This window comes from Neoarius graeffei, chromosome 8, assembly GCF_027579695.1.
Source record: "Neoarius graeffei isolate fNeoGra1 chromosome 8, fNeoGra1.pri, whole genome shotgun sequence".
Classification (NCBI taxonomy): domain Eukaryota; kingdom Metazoa; phylum Chordata; class Actinopteri; order Siluriformes; family Ariidae; genus Neoarius; species Neoarius graeffei.
The window spans coordinates 27,418,106-27,435,610 of record NC_083576.1 but is presented as its reverse complement, the minus strand read 5'-3'; the positions used below and the strand labels follow the sequence as shown (position 1 = coordinate 27,435,610).

Genomic DNA, 17,505 nt, shown 5'->3' with positions numbered 1-17,505 from the left:
TGTTTGTGGTTAAATACAGATCTTATTTCAAATGCACGTTATGAAATTCCGTCTGCTCCTTGATCCAGACATTCCCAACAACGGTGAACTTTAATAAAACACGTCATTATCCTATCCCCCCCCCAAAAAAAAAGCCCCCACCCACCATTTCTTTTAAGTCTACAGTATGTGGAGACTGGGAGAGGAGACAGTGCTGTAGAATCGCACAGGGAGAAGATCAGGAAGCACCTGCTCCCAAGGAGGTGGAGAAAAACTCTCATTAAAAAGCGGGAGGGGGAGGGGAAGGGGCTCCCAAATCCCGATTTCGAAAGTGACTCGTATCCTTGTGCTATCAGACCAACTCGGGTTCCCCCGCATGAAAAAAAAGGAAAAGGAGCTTGCATTTCCATGCATGAGCGCGTGAAGAATACGGTACTGTGTTTGGGTCTGGGGTGTGTGTGTGGGGGGGGGGGGGGGGAGGACCTTGTAGTGATCATTATCTGTGTGATCACTTCGCATCAGATTAGGACACTTGGTCCAGGAGTCGTTACGCACGAGCGCATTGATACTTGTGCATGAAGCTGCTTTGCTGAAGTAGAAAAGCACGAGACAGCTCGCGCTCGCCGGCTCTGACAGTGGCAAAAACTTGTAGTCACGCACGTTTATCTGCGGCATGTAAATTGGCGCGCGCAAAAGAAGGGATGCCGGTCAGGCGTGGCTTGGGTTTTTGAATATCCAATTTGATAATGCAACGGGGAGCATGTGTATAAAAAGGCCGATGGGAGACGATAAGCGAGCATCAGAGTTTTGAATAGCGAGGGAGCGTGGATGAAGCTGAGCTCGTGCGTGGGCATGTGCTGTCTGACTTTCTGAACAACTCACACGGGCACCATGACAGAGGTCGGCGGATTCCTCGGCACCATCGATCTGGATTTACCGAGTTTTACAGCGCTCGGGAACACGCCTCTGTCCGACTCGCCGGCCGGGTTGAACGAGCGCCTCGGGCTGATCGAGGGCAGACTGCGGCGCGGCTCTCTCACGGACTTCGATCATCTCAAAGGGATCCTGCGCAGGAGGCAGCTGTACTGCAGGACCGGCTTCCAGCTGGAGATCTTCCCCAATGGCACAGTGCACGGCACCAGACAGGATCACAGCAGATTCGGTGAGAAAACAAACAAACGCACACAGTTTCCCCTCTGGTGCACCTGTCAGTGTCACTTCTTTGCATTATGCCTTATTTACTGCATTATACCATTCCCTGAACACTTTTTAACCTGTTTGTGTGCAAAGTCTTCTGGCTAAAATATATAACAACGGAATACATAATAATAATAATAATATCAGACCACCTTCATCTCCTGTACATCAATACATATCATACAGCTTATTATATAAAGGTATGTATGCTGGAAATGTACAAGATGGATAAGATGCTACTGGGCCTATTTATAAGATGTATCGATGCACAGCACATGAACTAGGCTACTTTTGCTTGTTTATTCAATTCTGGATGTTTTTGAATGCTTTATTAAAGTAGTATAGTTGTATAAGTATAATATACTATGGGTTAAGGCCCTGGGTTACTGATCAAAGGATTGGAGGTTCGAGCCACAGCACTGCCAAGCTGGCACTGTTGGGGCCCTTGGGCAAAACCCTTAACCCTAACAGCTCAACCTATGCACATCGACCTGACAAGTGGGGAAAGATGATGTAAAAAGAAGTGTGTGTGTGTGTGTGTGTAAAACTATATACTATACTTAGTCTTGTCATGTCTTTTGGATATGTAAAATGTGAGGAGTTCTCCCTTTTAATGATACGTATCGGTACTTTAAAGACCATGAGATTTATTAAGTATATTGGAGTAATAATTTACAGTGACACTTAAGGCACATTTCACACTAAAGGCACAAAACAAGATATGAGAATCCTTATATAGAGGATATTACACAGTGGTGCGAAGATATGAAGTTTATCATCGAGTGGAGAATATATTTCACGAGTGAGCACAGCGAACAAGCTTTGACAACACACATCAAGTCAGGGGGAAAACACTGGGAGTGACGTCATCGGAGTGAGGATATTGGAAAATAGGTCACTCAGATCCGTGATGTATTTCATATGAAAACTGAGTTTTTCAACATGAGAAGATAAACTTAATATTTTCAAACTAATGTGTGATTTTCTTTTTATTGTATCGACATATTCACAAACAAAAAGTACCCAAATTTATCAAAATTCCTCACAAGTGAGGATATTGGAAACTGTGTTACTCACCGTCCCGGATGTGGTTTGAATGAAAAATACAAGTGATGTATTCCCCAGTAAAACACTCATGTCTGTATAATAAAGCCTGGTATATGCATAACACATTAAATATAAAAGTGTATATTTCATGTGGTAGATTATGAAGGCTTGAATACTATGACAGCTATGTTACAGTGAATAGCTAAGGTGTAAGAGTGCATGGTTGATGGCTCTCGTCTCTCTACCACCCACCAACTCAAAGCCAGGACCTCCCCCTCTCTCTCTTATACAGCCCTATGCTGAGTCACAGGTGTCCCTCCTTAGTGGAAAACAAACGAGCAGCACAGCGCTGTTTTTCTGCACCAACTTGTACAATGGGACATCGGTTGATTTGAGTGCACGCACGCACACGGCTTATTAATATAAATCATTCAAGGAGTGGTTAACATAAGAGTAGTAAACAAATGAGGTCAGGGCACAGACATGTGCATTCAACAGCCATTGTGCAGGTGCAGCCTTGCTCAGGAGGCTGGAATAGCTCTAAATTAAAGCATGACCACTGTGGAATCCAAAGAAGTTTAATGCTTGTTTTTCTCAGCCAAAACAAGCGGTTTTATTGGATTGGGTGTTCGGTATGCATGTTTCTGGCATCCCCTGATCTGCAAATTCAAGACAGGCATGGTACAAGCCGGCCACGGCTTTGATTAAATGCAAATGTAAAACATGAATGCTCTTGATTAGTATCCAGAGGTTCTGTGTCATCTTCAAACTTGAGTGCCATTTTAGTAACTGATTCATGTTGATCTGGAAAGCCACAGGGGTGTGTGGCGTAATTTTTTTCTCCAACATGACATAAAATCCTTTTATTTGAGCAATTCAAGAATGAATAGAAGAATGCATCTGGAATGCACTTTGACTGGTGAATTTATTAGGGAATACCATTTCAAAGCAAAGAGAGATTTTTTTTTTATATAAATCACAAGCGGTAGAAGGTTTTGACTTGACACAAATTATCAAACATGTTCGGGTATAGCTAGCATTACCACAACCACACAGCTCCAGGGTTCCCAGTTCAGTTATGAGTTTGCGTTACTGTTGCAGTACTGTCTGTCTTGTGGGTTCTCCGTGTCTACGTGGGTTTCCTCCAGGTTCTTCAGTTTCCTCCCACCTCCCAAAATATGCTGGTAGGTGGTTTGGCAATGCCAGTTGTGAAATCATGTGTGTATGGCACCCTGCAACAGACTGGAATCTCATCAAGGGTAGAATCTGGATCCACTACTCTCCTGACCAGGATAGTGGATTACTAAAGATGATGATGATGATGATGATGATGATAATTGAATGCCAGCCGATGAAAGGAATTAACCTTCTCCTATTCACTTGTCTTACATTTCGTAATGCTTTATTCACTTAACGTCATCTCTCTGGGAAAATGCATTTTATATCCCGTATATATTCCCAAGATGGAACCTGATGACACCTAGGTAGTGTTACTGTAATCATTCATACATCAGGCTCTTTACAGCCATTAACAGGTTCACTATGTTTCCATAATGCAAGTCCAACATCTAAAAAACAAAAGGTGCCATTTTCTACTTAAAGAACAGTTCTCATCATCATGTCCATTCGGTTCATATGGCATAGATCATAAATCCATCTTAGATGTGCTGATACAGACCATGGTGTCTGGTAATTGTCTCACCAGTTTCTCTATGGCAGGTATCCTGGAATTCATTAGCCTGGCTGTGGGGCTGGTCAGTATAAGAGGGGTGGATGCCGGACTTTATCTGGGAATGAATGAAAAAGGAGAACTCTATGGGTCGGTAAGTCAAACCCACACAAACCCCAGAACCATTTTAACAGACACCTGCATAAGCCCACACCTGCACCCACAAGCTTTTTGTTTTAAAGTTTGTGCAGTGGGACGGCAGCCAACAGTGTAACAACAGTGTTAAGAGGATAGCAATCAATTCACCAGCCCTTAATCTGAAGTCTGTTTCCCATATGATGTAGACATGTGAAAAACACCAAACCAGACAAAACAGGCAGCGTTTCTACCACTGCGTATCACGCCATGCCTCTGACATCAGACAGAGCTGGAACAGCACCAGGGGCCCCTGAGAGCAAAAACAGTTGGCCTGTTTGAGTTACCTTGTTTTTGTCTTCCGAAGTCGAGAAAGGCATGAGAAAGACCTCGCAGAAAGAACCATAAATTCTAAATTAGAAGGATAGCCTCTTCATTTTGCTTCATAGTCACCAAAATATTTACATATTTCTCAGATATACACAAAGCACTGGGTACACACACATATTAGCGATATATGGTCTGTGAGTGCTCTCCGTTTCTTGTATATTACTGCACAGTCACACAGGGAAAGTGCTTTACTTTTTAGTGTCAAGCGCTCAAATGGTAACAGAGACCAGGATGGGCTACGAACCGAGTCATGTCGTGTGTCCTGGTGGTATGCATGAAACACCATTTATAGGAAACTCTTCTGTCTTCTAGCGACTTGAGTCTTCTGTATGGATGTGGGAAAAACATGCCATCAGATTTCCAGTGATAATAAACCAGGGCCTTTAACAAGTGGCTGTAGCTCTTGAGTCAGAGTGAGCTTATTACAGACAGGGAGGGGATAAATGACTTCACATATAACATGATAATGTCTTATTAGTTGCAGGTTAATTCACAAGTTGCGCAGCTAATTGCGTGGACACAAGCATCGTTCCCTAGGCAGGCTGACGGTATACCGGTATATGAGGATTGATGTTTGTGTTTAAAACCAGGGCAAATGTAAGGCTTCCTTGCTGTAAGAACTTTTCACAACTTTAAAATAATTTCTTTAAATGCTGAAAGTAGCTAATAACGAACAAGAGCTTGTGATTGAATTCACCCTATGCTAATTTGCTGCTCTTAGATTTTAATTTATTTTACCAATTGCATGATTATTAGTTTTAATCTTTAGGGTGTTAATTGACAATCATTCTACAATATTCTATGCCAATATTCTGTTCTTTTATTCAACTCCAAAATATTTCATCAGGACAGTTAACCGTCTGAAGAAAGCTCAAGCAGGTAGAATACTGAACAGGACTAACCCAGTTTTTAAAGTAATAGACTCAACACCCAGTTACTGGATAGTTTAATTCAAGTTATATATTATTTATTTCTGCATTTCACCATGCTTATCTGAGCACATCTCTGACAAACTCACTGAAGAATTTAAACTCATTATTTAAGCAAGTTCTGCAATGTCCAGCCACCTTCCATGGTCCAAGTGAGCTGCTTTAACACTGACACTTGAGCTAGAGCCATTGCACGACTGCTTTTTTGGCAGGAAACATGATGTAGCCCCAGTGTGCTCTATTGTTCTCGGCAGCATAGTCAGCCAAGCAGAGCTTCACCTGCTGAACCCAAAGTGATCGCTCATTTGGTCCTGTCAGTGGCATGGTAGTAGTAGCCCACACAGGAGTTCTTTCTGGCTGCTGCGTGTATGTGTGTGGAAGTATAAACTGGACTGGTTGCGTCACAGGGAAAGCATACTCTAAGGTTAACATGTCTGAAGAATGATTTTGGGTGTAAGCTGAAAAGCCAGCTGTGATGACTTTCTACAGCAAGCACCTGTTTCCCAACATCAAGCAGTTGCCACTCATTTGCAAACGATGAAAAGGGGAAATCAGGTAATGTGAGAAAATGTGGCTTTTTTTTTCTCATTTAAGGAAAACCCTTACATACCATCTCCAATGTCTGGCTACAACCTGAGAACATTTACTTCTCTACTAGTTCTATCAAGTAAACGAGTCTCCAAAATCATAAACCTACCTGAATGAACATCAGAAAACTGATTCAGCAGCAAAGGACAGTGATAGATTTGTCCATTTCTCAACCATCTCCAGGTCGAAAGGTTCATTTATTATGAAAAGCTTGTTATTATAAAACTGTATTACTTGCACCAGCAAGAATTTGGTGCAAGTAAGCAAGTTCACCAAATCCAGAAATGACTTGAATCATGTAGCTTCTCTTCTCCTTGGCTTTTTTTTTTTTTTGCAGAAAAAGCTGACAGCAGAGTGCGTCTTCCGTGAGCAGTTTGAAGAGAATTGGTACAACACTTATGCCTCTACACTGTACAAACATGCAGACACCGGGAGATACTACTATGTGGCCTTGAACAAGGATGGTTCGCCACGAGAAGGCGGCAGGACTAAAAAGCATCAGAAGTTGACTCATTTCCTTCCCAGGCCAGTAGCGATCGAGAAGATTGCCCAGGCATACAGGGACTTGTTCCAGCACAGGTGACCAAAAGTCCAGCCAGCGCTGGAGGTGTGGGGAGGGGTGAAGGGGAATCTGAGAGAAACTTAGGGTTTATGAAGACCCTCCTTTTCTTCCCTCCCTCACGACTGTTTAGATTTGCCTTCTGGTCCAAAGCTAGAAGTCCCTCTCCAGCAGTGACTGAGATAAACAGTACGTGTGTGTTCCTGAATGAATCTGTTTCCTCTCCTTAATGGGTTTTAAACCACAGTGCAGAGAAGACATTCCTCCATCCACCACCAGTGCCAAGAGGTTTCTGAAGGAAAGGTGTTGACTTCAGGGGCTTCATGGTGTCATGCAACCAGCTCATCCTCAGCTAACTTGGTACGCACCCAAAACTTGCAGAGAAACCACTTGTGATGGAAAGAACCACTTGTGATCTAGGCTCCAGTTTTGGTCTTGGCCATTTCAATACATCTTTAAAAATTGTATGTCTCATATCCACAAGCCAGGTTGAAACTTGGATGCTTATCACTTCTAGCAACATTAGCACCACTGAACTCAAGCACAGGCGCTAATACCACTGTAAGTGTCTTTGTAAACTCACACTCACCTTCATAATGCAGTAGGCATGCAAGTGAGGATTGCTAAGGGACCATGGTGCTGATCCTGTGGTGAAAGGAAATGATTATGGGAACACTTATCTAGGGGCTATTTACACGGGGGACAAGGACAATTTCTTCCAAAGAATATACAGTAGCATCTCAATAAGAGAAACAAAGATTTTTTTTTAAATACAAATGTATATTTAAGGACACTTGGTGAGACAAGTGAGAGGTACTGCTAAGTAATAAAACTGGCAAACAATCACTAATAAAAAGCAAAATCATAAAAGACTTCAGGGTTTTTTGAAGATAAAGGCCTAAAAGACCACCAAAGAGGAATAAACACGTGTCAGGACAGAGTGGGAAAGAGCATCTCCAGTGTGAAACACAGAGATAAATTAGCACTTAGAGAATCCGCTCTGCAATTTCACTCCTTTTCTTTTGAAGGTTCTGAAAAAGTCTGCTTGCTGACAGCTTAAAAAAATGAATGCACTCTCTAGAGGGGAAATGGGATGAGATTTCTATTGAAACCAGAGAAAAGCTACGGCAAATGCAGAAAGGTTGTGGTGTGTTGGTCAACTGACAAGGTGTGACGTGTAATATAAGGCTGTCAGGAACATTCTTAAAATGTAAGTGATGAGTGTAAATATGGATGAACCTATTTATAAAATGTACAATATATTTATTTTCTACATATAATGTATAATTCTAAATCTTTATATAAATATATTTATTTATTTCAAAGTCTATTTTGTAATGAACTTGAAATGATCAGAATTGTAGATTCTACTGAAAAGTAAACGAAAGGGCTATCAGTTTGACATGAATGAACGACAATAAAATTGTCCTGCTATTGACTGTTCATTGCGAGTGACCATTTTTGCCTGAGAAAAAAAGTTTCTCTTACAATTAAAATATTCTATGGAGAAGGACCGAGTCGATTTCTTCATTGCATTGAAAGTTTCTTTGGAAAATCCAACGCCCAGGACAGAAATGTCTGAAAAAGCAATGGCTATTAATCTAGAATGAAGCATGTCGGTGCTACACAGTTAGAGAAAATACCTTCAATGTAGATCACAGCACTACACCAGGGATGAAAGTTCATCTGACAAATGCCTACTGCTCCAGAGAATGTGAATTCCAGAGCAGAGCAGAGCTGCAGCCCTGCGTAATCAATCTCTATGGAGATGTGGATGATGGCTGATGATGTAAAGAGACTGTTCTTGGCTCGGGAAACCTATGAGAAAGTTCTCCCAAAACAGCCTGCAGAGGCATAAATCACAAGTGTTCAGCAAGCAAAACAATAAAAGGTGGGTCGCTGGTTGACAAACCTGTTGAAAAATTGGGTCTGAAGACTTTCTGGTGCACAAGAACAATGATTTGTAATAAAACGTTCCCACTAAACAGATCCAGTGCATTGTTTGCTTGCACATGGCGATTATAACTGAGCCGAGTCTCACGCTAAAATGCAAAACAAACTGGAATCCTGGAAAAAGATACGGATCATGAGTAAAAATATGATCAATTATATCATCTGTGTCCTTCTGACACAACCATGCTGGGATACTTTTAGCATTAATGCATATTCACGCACCATGAGATCAGCAGTGGAACTGAAGTACGCAGATGAGGGGAACAGCTGCCTAGTGGCCAGGAAGAACGTGTTACAAATGTAGCCTAGTGGTGATCTCCAAATAAGAAAGATGGGATCAACATTTCAACATCTGCAATAGTTGTAATGTTTCACTTTTTGTGAGCTGTGAATGCTCACAAAATGCCCTTGAGGGGAGGTGGTGACCGGGGGGGGGGGGGGGGGGGGGGGGGTGTTCAAAAGGGGCAAATGGAAATCTGAAAAAGACCCTTCATGGAGGAAATCTTGGCAGAGAAAAGAAAGGAATGTATAGAAGAGATGTTGCAGATGGAGGGATGCGGCATATGACGAGATGAGAAATGCTCACAAATCACTTTTTGCAAGTCTGAGTCAAATCTCAAGTATTCAAGTTGTGCAATTTCACAATCATTAGCCACAGATGGTTTAGATGTTTTTACTGTGCGCATGCATATTTTATACACAAAATAAATAAAATAAACAAATAATAAGCGGCTACAGATAATATGTGTGTGTGTGTGTGTGTGTCCCCTCCACAATTATTGGCACCCCTTGAAAAGATTTGCAAAAGAAAAGGGTTAGAGGGGGAAAAAATCCACCTTTTGAAGTCGCTTCATCTCACGCTGAAAAAATGAGAAAAAACCCAAACACCAAGAAATTATCATTTTCAACAAAAACACGTGCCACACTTATTAGCACCCCATAAATTACAGGAAACACAATGTAACTGAAGCATGTTTTCCATTTAAATTGTACGTTTGAGTTGATTAGAGTGCATAGGAACTTAATCCATGACTTCCTGATTAATTGGGGTACAAATATGAGGTGAGACAGAGGCCAAATTTCCTAATTCATTCATCAACACAGGAAAGATAAAAGAACACACAAACCAAATATAGGGGAGATGTGTGTTGACCTTCAGAAGTTATGGAATGGTTATTAAAAATAGCTACTTGCCTGAAAATGTCAATTTCTACTGTTAGGGCAATAATAATAATTTAAAAAGAAAAAGAAAAAAAAAGACACCAACTGAAATGTTGCAAACTTGCCTGTCAGAGGAGCCAAGTTTACTTTACCCCCACATACACAGGAGGATGGTGAGAGAGGTTAAAAAAAAATCCCCAAGGATCACTGTTGGTGAATTACAACAAAAAGTAAAATCTTGGAGTTTCCAAATCTCCAAAACCACCACAAGACACCACCTCCATGCCAACAGATTATTTGGAAGGCATGCCAGAGAAAAAGCCTTTTCTGTCAGTTAACCACAAATGTAAGCACCTGAAGTTTGCGAAACATGACCACAACTTTGACGGGAACTGTGTTTTATGGTCTTTCATCACAAAAATGGAGCTTTTTGGCAATAAACACTCGTGGTGGGTTTGGTGTAAAAAGAAGGATGGCTATAATGATAAATAACCCAACCCTAACTGTAAAATATTGTGGAAGTTCTCTGATGTTTTGGAGCTATTTTACCACCAAAGGCCCTGGAAACCTGGCATCATGATCTCCATGAAATACCAGGATATTTTAAATCAAAATCAGGCTGCCTTTGCCAGGAAACTAAAACCGGGTTGTCATTGGATCTTCCAGTGGAACAATCATTCAAAATACATATCCAAATCAGCACAAAAATGGTTGATTCTGACCACAGAATCAATCTTCTGCCATCTCAGTCCCCTGACCTGAACCCTATTGAAAACCTGTGGGGTGAGCTGAAGAACAGTGAGCACAAGAGAGGGCCGAGGATCCTGGATGATGGAGAGGTTGTGTAAAGAGGAATGGTCAGATGCCCTGCTCTGTATCTCCAACCTTCTGAAATGTTATATGAGACTCAGTGCTGTTTTACTGGCAAAAGGAGGGTGTACAAACTATTAAATGCAGAGGTACACATAAACATATACACACACACACATATATATATATCTATGGGACGGCACGGTGGTATAGTGGTTAACGCTGTCGCCTCACAGCAAGAAGGTCTGGGTTCGAGCCCTGTGGCCGGTGAGGGCCTATCTGTGCGGAGTTTGCATGTTCTCCCCATGTCTGCGTGGGTTTCCTCCGGGTGCTCCGGTTTCCCCCACAGTCAAAAGACATGCAGGTTAGATTAACTGGTGACTCTACTGTAAATTGACTGTAGGTGTGAATGGTTGTCTGTGTCTATGTGTCAGCCCTGTGATGACCGGGCAACTTGTCCAGGGTGTACCCTAACTTTTGCAAGTAGTCAGCTGGGATAGGCTCCAGGTTGCCTGTGACCCTGTAGAACAGGATAAAGCGGCTAGAGATAATGAGATGAGGTGTGTGTCATCTCATCTCATTATCTCTAGTCGCTTTATCATGTTCTACAGGGTCGCAAGCAAGCTGGAGCCTATCCCAGCTGACTACGGGTGAAAGGCGGCGTACATCCTGGACAAATCGCCAAGTCATCACAGGGCTGACACATAGACACAGACAACCATTCACACTCACATTCACACCTACAGTCAATTTAGAGTCACCAGTTAACCTAACCTGCATGTCATTGGACTGTGGGGGGAAACCGGAGCACCTGGAGGAAACCCATGCAGACACGGGGAGAACATGCAAACTCCGCACAGAAAGGCCCTCGTCGGCCATGGGGCTCGAACCCGGACCTTCTTGCTGTGAGGCGACAGCACTAACCACTACACCACCATGCCACCCCGTGTGTGTGTGTGTGTATATACACACACACACACAGTGTGGCAAAAAAGTATTTAGTCAACCACCAATTGTGCAAGTTCTCCCACTTAAAATGATGTGAGAGGCCTGTAATTTTCATCATAGGTACACTTCAACTATGAGAGACAGAATGTGGGGAAAGAATCCAGGAAATCACATTGTAGGATTTTTAATGAATTAATTGGTAAATTCCTCTATAAAGTATTTGGTCACCTACAAACAAGCAAGATTTCTGGCTCTCACAGACCTGTAACTTCTTCTTTAAGAGGCTCCTCTGTCCTCCACTCGTTACCTGTATTAATGGCACCTGTTTGAACTCATTATCAGTATAAAAGACACCTGTCCACAACCTCAAACAGTCACACTCCAAACTCCACTATAGCCAAGACCAAAGAGCTGTCAAAGGACACCAGAAACAAAATTGTAGACCTGCACCAGGCTGGGAAGACTGAATCTGCAATAGGTAAGCAGCTTGGTGTGAAGAAATCAACTGTGGGAGCAATTATTAGAAAATGGAAGACATGCAAGACCACTGATAATCTCCCTCGATCTGGGGCTCCACGCAAGATCTCACCCCGTGGGGTCAAAATGATCACAAGAACAGTGAGCAAAAATCCCAGAACCACATGGGGGGGACCTAGTGAATGACCTGCAGAGAGCTGGGACCAAAGTAACCATCAGTAACACACTACGCCGCCAGGGACTCATATCCTGCAGTGCCAGACGTGTCCCCCTGCTTAAGCCAGTACATGTCCAGGCCCATCTGAAGTTTGCTAGAGAGCATCTGGATGATCCAGAAGAGGATTGGGAGAATGTCATATGGTCAGATGAAACCAAAATAGAACTTTTTGGTAAAAACTCAACTTGTCGTGTTTGGAGGAGAAAGAATGCTGAGTTGCATCCAAAGAACACCATACCTACTGTGAAGCATGGGGGTAGAAACATCATGCTTTGGGGCTGCTTTTCTGCAAAGGGACCAGGACGACTGATCCATGTAAAGGAAAGAATGAATGGGGCCATGTATCGTGAGATTTTGAGTGAAAACCTCCTTCCATCAGCAAGGGCATTGAAGATGAAACGTGGGTGGGTCTTTCAGCATGACAATGATCCCAAACACACCACCCGGGCAACGAAGGAGTGGCTTCGTAAGAAACATTTCAAGGTCCTGGAGTGGCCTAGCCAGTCTCCAGATCTCAACCCCATAGAAAATCTTTGGAGGGAGTTGAAAGTCCGTGTTGCCCAGCGACAGCTCCAAAACATCACTGATCTAGAGGAGATCTGCATGGAGGAATGGGCCAAAATACCAGCAACAGTGTGTGAAAACCTTGTGAAGACTTACAGAAAATGTTTGACCTCTGTCATTGCCAACAAAGGGTATATAACAAAGTATTGAGATGAACTTTTGTTATTGACCAAATACTTATTTTCCACCATAATTTGCAAATAAATTCTTTAAAAATCAGACAATGTGATTTTCTGGATTTTTTTTTCTCATTTTGTCTCTCATAGTTGAGGTATACCTATGATGAAAATTACAGGCCTCTCTCATCTTTTTAAGTGGGAGAACTTGCACAATTGGTGATTGACTAAATACTTTTTTGCCCCACTGTACATACACACACACACAGACATATTATATATACATACATACACACACGTGTACGTGTGTGTACAACCCTGATTCCAAAAAAGTTGGGACAAAGTACAAATTGTAAATAAAAATGGAATGCAATGATGTGGAAGTTTCAAAATTCCATATTTTATTCAGAATAGAACATAGATAACATATCAAATGTTTAAACTGAGAAAATGTATCTTTTAAAGAGAAAAATTAGGTGATTTTAAATTTCATGACAACACCACATCTCAAAAAAGTTGGGACAAGGCCATGTTTACCACTGTGAGACATCCCCTTTTCTCTTTACAACAGTCTGTAAACGTCTGGGGACTGAGGAGACAAGTTGCTCAAGTTTAGGGATAGGAATGTTAACCCATTCTTGTCTAATGTAGGATTCTAGTTGCTTAACTGTCTTAGGTCTTTTTTGTCGTATCTTCCGTTTTATGATGCGCCAAATGTTTTCTATGGGTGAAAGATCTGGACTGCAGGCTGGCCAGTTCAGTACCCGGACCCTTCTTCTACGCAGCCATGATGCTGTAATTGATGCAGTATGTGGTTTGGTATTGTCATGTTAGAAAATGCAAGGTCTTCCCTGAAAGAGACGTCGTCTGGATGGGAGCATATGTTGCTCTAGAACCTCGATATACCTTTCAGCATTGATGGTGTCTTTCCAGATGTGTAAGCTGCCCATGCCACACACACTAATGCAACCCCATACCATCAGAGATGCAGGCTTCTGCATCTCTGATGCAGCTGTTCCTTTTTTGCGCTGATAACAACTTGGGTCGTCCTTCTCCTCTTTAGTCCGAATGACACGGCGTCCCTGATTTCCATAAAGAACTTCAAATTTTGATTCGTCTGACCACAGAACAGTTTTCCACTTTGCCACAGTCCATTTTAAATGAGCCTTGGCCCAGAGAAGATGTCTGCGCTTCTGGATCATGTTTAGATACGGCTTCTTCTTTGAACTATAGAGTTTTAGCTGGCAATGGCGGATGGCATGGTGAATTGTGTTCACAGATAATATTTCTGAGCCCATTTTGTGATTTCCAATACAGAAGCATGCCTGTATGTGATGCAGTGCCGTCTAAGGGCCCGAAGATCACGGGTACCCAGTATGGTTTTCCGGCCTTGACCCTTACGCACACAGATTCTTCCAGATTCTCTGAATCTTTTGATATTATGCACTGTAGATGATATGTTCAAACTCTTTGCAATTTTACACTCCTTTCTGATATTGCTCCACTATTTGTCAGCACAGAATTAGGGGGATTGGTGATCCTCTTCCCATCTTTACTTCTGAGAGTCGCTGCCACTCGAAGATGCTCTTTTTATACCCAGTCATGTTAATGACCTATTGCCAATTGACCTCATGAGTTGCAATTTGGTCCTCCAGCTGTTCCTTTCTTGTACCTTTAACTTTTCCAGCCTCTTATTGCCCCTGTCCCAACTTTTTTGAGACGTGTTGCTGTCATGAAATTTCAAATGAGCCAATATTTGGCATGAAATTTCAAAATGTCTCACTTTCGACATTTGATATGTTGTCTATGTTCTATTGTGAATACAATATCAGTTTTTGAGATTTGTAAATTATTGCATTCCATTTTTATTTACAATTTGTACTTTGTCCCAACTTTTTTGGAATTGGGGTTGTACACACACACAGTGGTGCTTGAAAGTTTGTGAACCCTTTAGAATTTTCTCTATTTCTGCATAAATATGACCTAAAACATCAGATTTTCACAAAAGTCCTAAAAGTAGATAAAGAGAACCCAGTCAAACAAATTAGACAAATATTATACTTGGTCATTTATTTATTGAGAAAAATGATCCAATATTACATATCTGAGAGTGGCAAAAGAATGTGAACCTCTAGGATTAGCAGTTCATTTGAAGGTGAAATTAGAGTCAGGCGTTTTCAATCAATGGGATGACAATCAGGTTTGAATGGGCACCCTGTTTTATTTAAAGAACAGGGATCTATCAAAGTCTGATCTTCACAACACGTTTGTGGAAGTGTATCATGGCATGAACAAAGGAGATTTCTGAGGACCTCAAAAAAAGCATTGTTGATGCTCATCAGGCTGGAAAAGGTTACAAAATCATCTCTAAAGAGTTTGGACTCCACCAATCCAAAGTCAGACAAATTGTGGACAAATGGACCATTGTTACCCTCCCCAGGAGTGGTTGACCAACAAAGATCACTCCAAGAGTGTAATAGTCGGCGAGGTTACAAAGGACCCCAGGTTAACTTCGAAGCAACTGAAGGCCTCTCTCACATTGGCTAATGTTAATGTTCATGAGTCCACATCAGGAGAACACTGAACAACAATGGTGTGCATGGCAGGGTTGCAAGGAGAAAGCCACTGCTCTCCAAAAAGAACATTGCTGCTCATCTGCACTTTGCTAAAGATCACATGGACAAGCCAGAAGGCTATTGGAAAAATGTTTTGTGGATGGATGAGACCAAAATAGAACTTTTTGGTTTAAATGAGAAGCGTTATGTTTGGAGAAAGGAAAACACTGCATTCCAGCATAAGAACCTTATCCCATCTGTGAAACATGGTGGTGGTAGTATCATGGTTTGGGCCTGTTTTGCTGCATCTGTACCAGAACGGCTTGCCACCATTTATGGAACAATGAATTCTAAAGGAAAATGTCAGGACATCTGTCCATGAACTGAATCTCAAGAGAAGGTGGGTCATGCAGCAAGACAATGACCCTAAGCACACAAGTCGTTCTACCAAAGAATGGTTAAAGAAGAATAAAGTTAAGTTTTGGAATGGCCAAATCAAAGTCCTGCCCTTAATCCAGTCGAAATGTTGTGGAAGGACCTCAAGCGAGCAGTTCGTGTGAGGAAACCCACCAACATCCCAGAGTTGAAGCTGTTCTGTATGGAGGAATGAACTAAAATTCCTCCAAGCCAGTGTGCAGGACTGATCAACAGTTACCGGAAATGTTTAGTTGCAGTTATTGCTGCACAAGGGGGTCACACCAGATACTGAAAGCAAAGGTTCATATACTTTTGCCACTCACAGATATGTAATATTGGATAATTTTCCTCAATAAATAAATGACCAAGTATGATATTTTTGTCTCATTTGTTGAACTAGGTTCTCTTTATCTACTTTTAGGACTCGTGTGAAAATCTGATGTTTTAGGTCATATTTATGCAGAAATATAGAAAATTCTAAATGGTTCACAAACTTTCAAGCACCACTGTGTGTGTACACACACATACACAGAGTGCCTTGAAAAAGTATTCATACCCCTTGAACTTTCACATTTTTCCACCTTACAACCACGAACTTAAAAGTTTTTTGAGATTTTGAGATAGACCAACACAGAGTAGCACATAATTGTGAAGTGAAACGAAAACGATAAATGGTCTTCAAAATTTTAAACAAATAAAAATCTGAAAAACGTGGTGTGCATTAGTATTCAGCCCCCTGTACTCCGATACCTCTAAATACAATCCAGTGCAATCAACTGCCTTCAGAAGTCATCGAATTAGTTAATAGAGTCCTACTGTGTGTAATTTACTCTCAGCATCAATACACTTGCTCTGTGAAGGCCTCAGTGGTTTGTTAGAGAACACTGAAGAACAAACAGCATCATGAAGACCAAAGAACTCACCAGACAGGTCAGGGATAAAGTTTTGAAGAAGTTTAAAGCAGGGTTAGGTTATAAAAAAAATATATCCTAAACTCTGAACATCTCCAGAAGCACTGTTCAATCCATCATTCAACTAGATCGAACTCGACGCCAATGGCATCGATGGGGTTGCCTCCGCCTGGTAGACTACACGCCTTATTAAGTTGTGATTTGGGGGTGGACATTTGACCTCAGAGTAATCATGACCTGGTGAAATTCCTTGTATTAGCCTTGGAGATATTGTATTCACAAGATTTTCGGACAGACATTTGACCTCACAGTGACCTTGGCCTTCGACCTTTTGATCTCAAAATCTAATCAGTTTATCTTTGTCCCCAAATGCACAAATGGTGAAAGCTTGGTGAAATTCCTTTCATCTGCCTTGGAGATATCGCGTTCACAAGGTTTCGGGACGGACAAATGCACGGATGGACGGGTTTCGGGACGGACGCACGGACAATCCGAAAACATAATGCCTCCTGCACCTTACGGTGGCGGAGGCATAAAAATGGAAAAAGTATGGCACAACTGCAAACCTACCAAGACATGGCCGTCCACCTAAACTGACAGAGCGAGTAAGGAGAGCACTGGTCAGAGAAGCAGCCAAGAGGCCCATGATCACTCTGGAGGAGCTGCAGAAATCCACAGCTCAGGTGGGAGAATCTGTGCACAGGACAACTATAAGTCGTACACTCCACAAATCTGGCCTTTTTGGAAGAGTGGCAAGAAGAAAGCCATTGTTGAAAGACAAGCATAAGAAGTCCCGTTTGCAGTTTGCCAGAAGCCATGTAGGGGACACGGCAAACATGTAGAAGAAGGTGCTTTGGTCAGATGAGACCAAAGTTGAACTTTT

General features: G+C 41.9%; 1 protein-coding gene across 1 annotated transcript; it reads left to right on the top strand.

Annotated features, from left to right (window-relative positions):
* The first annotated feature begins 587 nt into the window (after positions 1–587).
* Positions 588–7,739, top strand: fgf16 (fibroblast growth factor 16). Its single transcript, XM_060926876.1, has 3 exons — positions 588–1,141; positions 3,943–4,046; positions 6,272–7,739. The coding sequence occupies exons 1-3, from the start codon at positions 871–873 to the stop codon at positions 6,515–6,517; spliced, it is 621 nt and encodes a 206-aa protein (XP_060782859.1). The 5' UTR covers positions 588–870; the 3' UTR covers positions 6,518–7,739.
* Positions 7,740–17,505: the final 9,766 nt, after the last annotated feature.